Source organism: Chrysochloris asiatica, unplaced genomic scaffold (assembly GCF_000296735.1).
Source record: "Chrysochloris asiatica unplaced genomic scaffold, ChrAsi1.0 scaffold00257, whole genome shotgun sequence".
In the NCBI taxonomy this organism is placed as follows: Eukaryota; Metazoa; Chordata; class Mammalia; order Afrosoricida; family Chrysochloridae; genus Chrysochloris; species Chrysochloris asiatica.
In genome coordinates, this window is record NW_006408775.1 from 2062886 (window position 1) to 2071538 (window position 8653).

At 50.3% G+C, this 8653-nt stretch overlaps 1 protein-coding gene across 1 annotated transcript in view; it reads left to right on the forward strand.

Moving 5' to 3' along the window:
- The window catches only part of LOC102812607 (ATP-binding cassette sub-family A member 3-like), a 116790-nt gene extending 109054 nt beyond the window's left edge, over positions 1–7736 (forward strand). Inside the window, exons 26-30 of the mRNA XM_006873962.1 lie at positions 3475–3662; positions 6725–6895; positions 7007–7197; positions 7279–7352; positions 7605–7736. Coding sequence (XP_006874024.1) covers positions 3475–3662; positions 6725–6895; positions 7007–7197; positions 7279–7352; positions 7605–7736 — 756 coding nt within the window. The remainder of the gene's footprint in view (positions 1–3474; positions 3663–6724; positions 6896–7006; positions 7198–7278; positions 7353–7604) is intronic.
- Positions 7737–8653: the final 917 nt, after the last annotated feature.

Here is an 8653-nt window from a genome sequence, read left to right on the forward strand (position 1 = left end):
TTGCAGAATTCTATCATGCGTTCTCCAGCATCATTTCTATCACCAAGGCCACATTTTCCAAATACTGGTCCTTCCTCTTTGTTCCTAACCTTTGCATTCCAATCACCAGTAATGATCAATACATCTTGATTGCATGTTTGATTGATTTCAGATTGAAGAAGTTGGTAGAATTCTTCTATTTCATCCTTACGCTTTAGTGGTTGATGCATAAATTTGAATAATAGTGGTGGTAACTGGGCTTCCCTGTAGGCGCATGGATATTATCCTATCACAGACTGCATTGTACCTCATGACTGATCTGGATATGTTCTTTTTGACAATGAATGCAACACCATTCCTCTTCAGTTTGTCATTCCCGGCATAGTAACCCATGTGGTCATCAGATTCAAAATGGCCAATACCAGTCCATTTCAGCTCACTAATGCCTAAAATATTGAAGTTTATGTGTTCTATTTCATTTTTGACAGTTTCCAATTTCCCCAGATTCATACTTCGTACATTCCATGTTCCGATTTTCCATGGATGTTTCGTGCTGTTTCTCTCCATTTCTGACTCATAGCGACCCTGTGTAGGGTTTCCAAGGCTGTAAATCTTTATGGGAACAGAAAGCCTTGTCTTTCTCCTGCAATCAGCTGGTAGTTTCAAACTTCTGACCTTGAGGTTAGCAGTCTAACTCGTAACCACTATGCTACCAAAACTCCTTTTGGTTGTAATGTGTCCTCCTTTCTCTGCCCAAGTCACTTTCCTTTTATGGCATGTAAAATCAAAGGTGTTACATGCCACACCCTTGGGAATCTCCCATTAATCAGATCAGGGTGGTGGTGAGGAGTCCTGGTGTGGCGCTGTGGGCTAATGCGGCAGACTGCAAAGTCGTTTTGAACTGCAAGGTTGGTGGTTCAAGCTCACCAGTCGCTCCTTGGAAACCCTCTACAGGGTTGCTATGGGTCGGAACTGACTCGACGGCACTTAACTACAACCACAACATCCCACCCTTGGAATCTTGGTGTGGCGCTGTAGTATAAGCATTGGACTGAAAGGTCAGTTTGAACCGTGAGGTCAGCAGTTTAAACCCACCAGCCACTCCTCAAAAACACTATTAAAGGGCTGCTATAAATGGCACTTAACAACAGCAATGTCCCACCCTTAGTCCTCTGACTGATTTATCACATCAAATCACACCATGAGGGACCCACCTACCAAACTCTGAGAATCCTGGCCCAGTCCAGCTGATACAAAATCTTAACTTGAAGAAAAAAATCAGTGCCACATTTTGAGGCCCCCATCCTAGTGTCTCAGAGAACTGGAAGCCTCACTCCGCAGAAGTCAGCTACAGCAAACCCCAAGACCTCGTCTACCACTGTCTCCTAAGTCAAAGTGTCCTGCCCTCCAGCCAAGGCCCGCCCCCCGAGGGCACAAAGATTAAACAGTCAGTTGCTAATCAAAAGGTTGATGTTCAAGCCACCAACGAAATCCGGCTCCATGGGGAAAGGCCTAGTGATCCACTCCCATGAAGATTCCAAACCCAAAGCAAAGCGGTTACCAATAAGCAGCCTTGAGGACACAGTGGAAGCCTCGGGGCTTCCAAAGGCATGAAATTTACAGACGCACACTGCCTCTGTGCCTTCCAACCACCATCCATGTGGTGAGCAGCTGAGTGCTTAACCACTGCACCACCAGGGTTCCTTCCATAAAGATGACCCCTAGAAACCCTATGGGGCAGTTCTACTCTGTCCGATTGCTGAGTTGGAATCAACTCGTCAGCAGTGGGTTTGGTCTTGGAAACTGTTAGTGCTCCAAGAGGAGTCCCGGTGTGGCGCTGTAGGGTAAGCACTGGACTACTGACCGCAAAGTCAGCAGTTCAAACCCACCAGCCCGGGTTGCTATGAGTCGGAACTGACTTGAGAGCCCTTCACAACAGTAACAAGTGCTCTAAGGCGCCTGGCAGAACTGAGTACCAGTCGTCTGTGGGAGACAATGGGAATACCCAAGGTCTCCACGCTTGGTACACAGTGAAAAGCAGCCAGGGATAGATGTGTGGCTAAAAGACAACGCCGCAAAATAATTCAGAAGGGAAGGTATGAAGGGTTACAAGGCTAAAAACTATAAAAATAGACAGCAGTATCCAGACCCCAAAATGACCCCAAAGCCCCCTACCCACATGACCCAGGGATGGTCTGTATGGCCCACAAAATGTGCCTGAAGAGCTGGTACGGAGCTTCCAAGATAAGGTTATAAAAGACATGGTCGGTTTTGTTTAGGGCGTGCTCCCTCTCCCACCCTGCTTCTCCTGGGTGGCTGATCCCCGGCTGTACATCTGATTGGATGGGGAAATGGAACGAGAGGTAAAACACTGGTTCTGTGATTAAAAATCGTATTCCTCTGTTTTTCATCATTTGCTCTAAGGGCAGAAACCAGGATCTTTTGCCACGATGTTACCGTTGGTGGTGGTGAAGTGTGACTGTTAAGATGACATCAAGTTGGCTCCAACTCATAGAGGCCCCGTGCACAGCAGATTGCAACACTACCTGGTTTCCATGTTAGAGCCTATCATAGCCACTGTGGAGGTCCATCTCACTGGGGGGGGCTTCCTCTTTCCCACTGACCCTCACTCTACCAGCATGATGTCATTTTCCAGGTATTGGTCCCTGCTGATCACAAGTCCAAAGCACCTGGGACTGCCTCACCATCCTTGATTCTCAGGAAGATTCGAGCTGCACTTCCTTCAGACAGATTGGTTCTTCCAGCAGTCCATGGTCTATTCAATTTTCTTCAACACCATAATTCAAAGACGCCCATTCTCCCTCAGGCTTCCTTATTCACTGTGCAGTGCTCCCGTCCACATGAGGGTGCAATATTATGGCGCTAGAAACTTGGAAATTAACATGTCTGTATTTTCTAAACATGAACTAGAATCTGGCCCTGGATGCGGCTGTAGTGGTGAAGCCCAGTGGGCTGGGTCTGCACCTGCTGGCACAGGGAGAGTGCCAGGGCCTGCTGGGTTCAACAAACAAGTGGTCCCCTTGCAGAGCACCCGTCCACGTGGGGACTGCGTTCAACTAAGGTCAGCAAGCACACAGCAGCCAGGTTCCACCTGTGGCCAAAAGAGAGACTAGCTTATTTGAACATTTTATGAGGAAAATCCATGCAGGTGTTGTTAACATGTCTCCAAAGTATGTTTTAAAGGTAAAAAACAAAGTGAGTGTCTTCTATGGATGGGAGCAGAGATTTCACACCAGGCAGGCAGGAGGAGGAACGCAGAGCAGTTCCAGAACTGATTTCTCGGCCCACAGAAGGGCTGCGTGCCACTCCAGGGCCACCTCCACCTGCCACCTCTCCTGCCATGGAGTACAGCCACTCACGTCTGTCATCTGTCACAAGGCGCAGGGCAAAGGCAGAGAGTGAACCAGCCCGATGACCCTGGTTCCCGAGATCAGCGTTCCTCTCTCTGACCGGTCCCCTCTGGGTGCCTCTCAGGTACAGCAGCGCATCGGCTACTGCCCTCAGTTCGACGCCCTGCTGGACCACATGACTGCGCGGGAGACGCTGGTCCTGTATGCCCGGCTCCGAGGCATCCCTGAGCGCCACATTGGAGCCTGCGTGAGCCAAATGCTGGATGACTTATTCTTGCACACGTTTGCTGACAAGCTGGTGTGTACCTACAGGTGAGGCCTAGGCTGCCCTCAGCCTCCCCACCAGCCACAGGATACCGGGCAGGTCTCTCCCCTGGGCTGCAACCCCCCCACCCCGCCCCCAACAGCTTCCTCTTAGCCCTGGGCTGCAGACGCAGTCTGAGCACAGGTGTTAGTGTCTGGACCAGGTGTGCATGGGCCTTCCTTCCTACCCCCCATGAGGATGTCCTATTTGGGGAGGATTTGCCTTCTAGGCCCATGTTCCCCAATCCTCTTTCTGGGGCATATGAGTTACTGGTATTCTGCAAGGGAAGTCAAACCCACCGCCACTAGTCGCCTCTGAGTCACAGCGGTGTGATGGGACAGAGTAGAGCCACACCAAAGGGTTCCCAACAGCTGCATCTTTCTCCTGTGGAGCAACCTGGTAGCTTCAGACTGCAGACCTCTGACTTCACAGTTGAGTGCTTTTAACTACTGTGCCAGTAAGGTGCCCCTGCTAAGGAAAAACCAAACCAAACCACTGCCGACGAGTCAATTCCAACTCATAGCCACTCTGTGTAGGGTTTCCAAGACTAAATCCTTATGGGAGCAAACAACCTCATTGGTCTCCTGCAGAGCGATTCGTGGGTGTGAACTGTCAACTTTGCAATTAGCCATCCAATTCCTATTCCACAGTGCCACCTTGGCTCCTTTGTGCTAAAAACCTCATGAGCACCGCTGTTGTGTGCAGCGCCCCCTGGAGGTCTGTGGCACAGTAGCATGGGGAAGTACTAGGAGGCCCAGGCTTCAGGCTCAGCTGAGATTTCCCAGCAGTCCATCCTTGTGGCCACATTCCTCTCTGTGGCTTTGGTTTCAAGGACGTTGTCATCTTCCACCTTAGACTTCAGAAGACTGATTTGTTAAGTACAGTCGAGCCGGTTCTGACTCATAGCAACCCTGTATAGGGTTTCCAAGGAGCAACTGGTGAACTTGAACCGCCAACCTTGTGGTTGAAACCAATTTTGCAGCACACAGTAAAGACTCCATAGCGTGTGGGTTTTTAAGTAACTAACATGGTCCTCATGTGGTGCTGTAAGGTAAGCACTGGTCTACTAACCACAAAGTCAGTGGACCTTGGAAACACTATCCAGGGTCACTATGAGTTGGAACTAACTCAATGACACTTAACAACAGCAATAAAATGGTTAGCACTGGACTGCTAACTGCAAGGTCAGTAGTTCAAGCCTTCCTTGAAAACGCTTGATGGCACACAACAACAACAAAGTGGTCCTCTTCCCTTCCCCTCAGATGGAGATGCTCCTACCCCAGTAACAGGCGCCCTAAAGTTGGTTCCAACTCGTGGAGACACCCCATGTGTGTCAGAGTAGAACTGAACTCCATGGGGTTTATTTTTCTTTATTCTTTTTTTCTTTTTTTTAACTTTTTATTGTGACTTGACTAAAGGTTTACAGAGCAGATGATCGGTTTTATATTCAGCACATTTCATCTCACTGATTGCAGCCCCCTCAATATAACATCATTTATCCCACATCTTCCTTGAGGTTTTCCATTTCCATTTCTCCTCCTTCCCGTCTCTTCTGAATTTTGTCCTCAAGTCAACGCTGCCCTTTGGATCTTGAGTGGTTGACCATTTTCTGGTGTGTTCCTCACTAGCATTGTTGTCCCCCATACACCAATTGATTGTTTGGCTGAAAATTAAGCCACAGGGTGAGTTCAGTTCCACAGCTGAAGGGTGGCTAAAGGTCACAGTCTTAGGGTTCTACCAGCCTCCTTCTGACCAGCAAGCCTGGTTGTTTTTATAATTTGAGACGCCACAAGGATTTTCAGTGACTGATGTTTTTTATTTGTTTTTTGGTTTTTTTTGAGGGGGAGTTCTTTTCCTTGGTTTTATTTATGTAGTGGATTACATTGATTGTTTTTCTGATGTTGAATCATCCTTGCATACGTGATAGGAATCCTGCTTGGTCATGATACATTATTTTTTATATGATGTTGAATTCTATTGGCTAGGATGTCGTTGAGAAATTTTGCGCCTATGTTTATGAACGATCTCACTCTATGACTTTCATTTTTAGTGGTGGCTTTGCATGACTTTGGTACCAGTGTTACGCTTGCTTCATAAAATGAGTTTGGGAGTATTGCATTCTCTTCTATGATCTGGAATCATTGAGGAGAATTGGTGTCAGCTTATCTCAGAATGTTTGGTAGAATTCTCTAGTGAAACTGTCTAGGCCAGGACTTTTTTGTTAGGAGGTTTCTTGGTTTTGTTTTTATGACCTGTTCAATTTTTTTCTTTTGTGATAGGTCCATTCAAATTTTCTACCTTAGATTGTATAAGTTTGGGTAAATACTGTGTTTCTAGAAATGTATTCTTTCTTCTAGGCTTTCAAATTTTTTGGAGCACAGTTCTTCATAAATCCATTGACAGCAAGTTGATTCCCACTCATAGACCATTCCTTATCCCACGTCTTCCCTGTGGTTTTTCCCTTTCCATTCCTCCTCCTTCCCATCCCTTCCGAATTTTGTCCTCAAGTCTATAGGCTAGAGTAGGACTGCTCCATCAGATTTCCCAGGCTGTAATCCATTATGGAAGCAGACTGTCATCTTTATCCTGTGGAACAGCTCCCATGGAGAAGTTGCTGGATTCGAATTGCTGACATTTCAGTTGGTAGTCCCACACTTAACCCATTGTGCACCAAAAAGTTCTTCATAGCATTGTTACCCTTTGTATCTCCTCTGGTTCTGCTGTGACGTGGTTGCTCTTTTGGAAGTAGATTGCAGCTTTTCTGAGGCACATCTAGGTGGACCACCACCTTTGGGGTTAACAGTCAAGGGTTAGTTGTTTGTACTACCAGAGGCCCCTCAAATATTCACATATCCCTTACAGGCAACTCGGGGACCTGATCACAGTGTCCAGGCGATGGTTTGTGCCCTGGCTATTTAAGGGCAGTGGACCATGTCTTTGAGAGCCCCCAGACACTTCCTGAACAAAGGGAAAAGGTGTCCCTGTAACCAGAAGTGAGCCTGGACCAAGTAGGTTCACTGCTGGAGACTGAGGAGCCCTCACCCTGATCCCCTGGCCCCTCTGCCCCCAGTGGCGGTAACAAGCGGAAGCTGAGTGCCGGCATCGCCCTGATTGGAGACCCTGCGGTCATCTTTCTGGACGAGCCGTCCACCGGCATGGACCCTGTGGCCCGGCGCCTGCTCTGGGACATGGTGGCACGGGCCCGTGAGTCCGGCAAAGCCATTCTCATCACCTCCCACAGGTAGAGCCGGGCCTCTCGGGTCAGTGGGAGGGGCCGGGACTGCCTGGTGGGCACCAGCACCTCGTCCCTGGATCCACTGGCCCGGCCTCAGGCCTGCCCGCCTCTCCGCAGCATGGAGGAGTGCGAAGCCCTGTGCACGCGGCTGGCCATCATGGTGCAGGGCCAGTTCAAGTGCCTGGGCAGCCCGCAGCACCTCAAGAGCAAGTTTGGCAGTGGCTACTCCCTGCGGGCCAAGGTCCGGGCCGATGTGCAGAAGGTGGCGCTGGAGGAGTTCAAGGCCTTTGTGAACCTGACCTTTCCAGGTGCGGTAGGCCAGCGGCCCTCAGGGTGGGGTCAGGGCTAAGCCCTCTCCCCGTTACCAGCCTGCGTCTCTCCCTGTGCAGGCAGCGTCCTGGAGGATGAACACCAGGGGATGGTCCACTACCACCTGCCCAGTCATGGCCTCAGCTGGGCAAAGGTATGTGCACACCTGGGCACCTGGGCAGGCAAACCTGCTGAGTCATCTGCTCTCTGGGGTCCTTGGACACCTCATAACCTCTGGGTTACCTGGGCTCCTTCCCTGAGAGACAGAAAAATGAAATCTGTAGAAGGACATCTTGGGAGGTGCTGTGGACAGCTGAAAGAAGGGCTGGCCCCTGGGGGAGGGCTGGTCACCCCAGTTCATCCCTCCCAGTGCCAGCTGTCCCCACTGGTCTCCTCCTTCACGCAGGTGTTTGGGACCCTGGAGCGAGCCCGGGAGGAGTTTGCGCTGGATGACTATGCGGTCAGCCAGGTCTCCCTGGAGGACATCTTCCTGAGCTTCGCCAGCCCTGTGCCCCACACCCAGGGGTCAGACATGTGAGACACGCCCTCACTTGAATGTGCCTGCCCACAGGCACGGCATCATAATAAAGACTTCTGTGCTGGTCAGCCTGGTGACAGCCTACTGCTGTGGCTGTTCTGGAGGCTGTGGTGGGGGAGGTGGACACTTGGGTGCATTCTAGCAGAAGGAGAGCCTCATCAAGAGCCAGCAGAGGGAGCCCTGCATTCCCAGGCCTTCCCCGAGCTCCTCCCAGCTTAGACTGTTCAGTGGGAAAGTGGGCAGTGCAGGGTGGGGGTGAAGGAGTGACCTGCTACCCAAAAAAGCAGCCCCTGTCTCGGCATGCACAAGACAGTGCCCATCTTGACTGGTGAGAGAGACTTGGGGCAATGGAGGGTTTGGACATAGCAGAGGCCCACTCCAAGCTCCAGGATGAAGAGAGTATCACCGGTCAGGGAGAATTCAATGCTGGGTCTAGTTTCTTGAGTCCCTTCCAGGTGCCCACCTGAAAAGAGAATAAATGGGTAACAAAGTAACCCCCCACAGAAAAACACAGTAGCCACCTGCACAACACAATAACCTGGTGTGCCAGGTGTAACCCACTAGGATAAGGAATGGTGTCTGGACACCCCACTTTTAAGAGGGCCAGGGGACAAGTCCCAGCTTGCCAGCTCTGCTTCCTCCACACATTGAGTCAAGCAGGGAAGAACGCCCCACTTCCAGGCCCTTGTCCCCTTGTCTCCTGGGAACTGGGATCCTCTCTCTACTTCGCTTGCTCAAGCATGATTCCTGACCACAAGTCCAACTATCAAGCAGGAGGGAAGGGTGATGACCACTGCCCACCATATCCAGCATCTCACTCTTCTGCTGCTTTCCCTGACCCAACCCAGGTCCTGTGGAGGAAGTTGGGACTGGAACTGGAGGGTGCGGGCCAGGCCTAGATGGACAATATGTGTGAC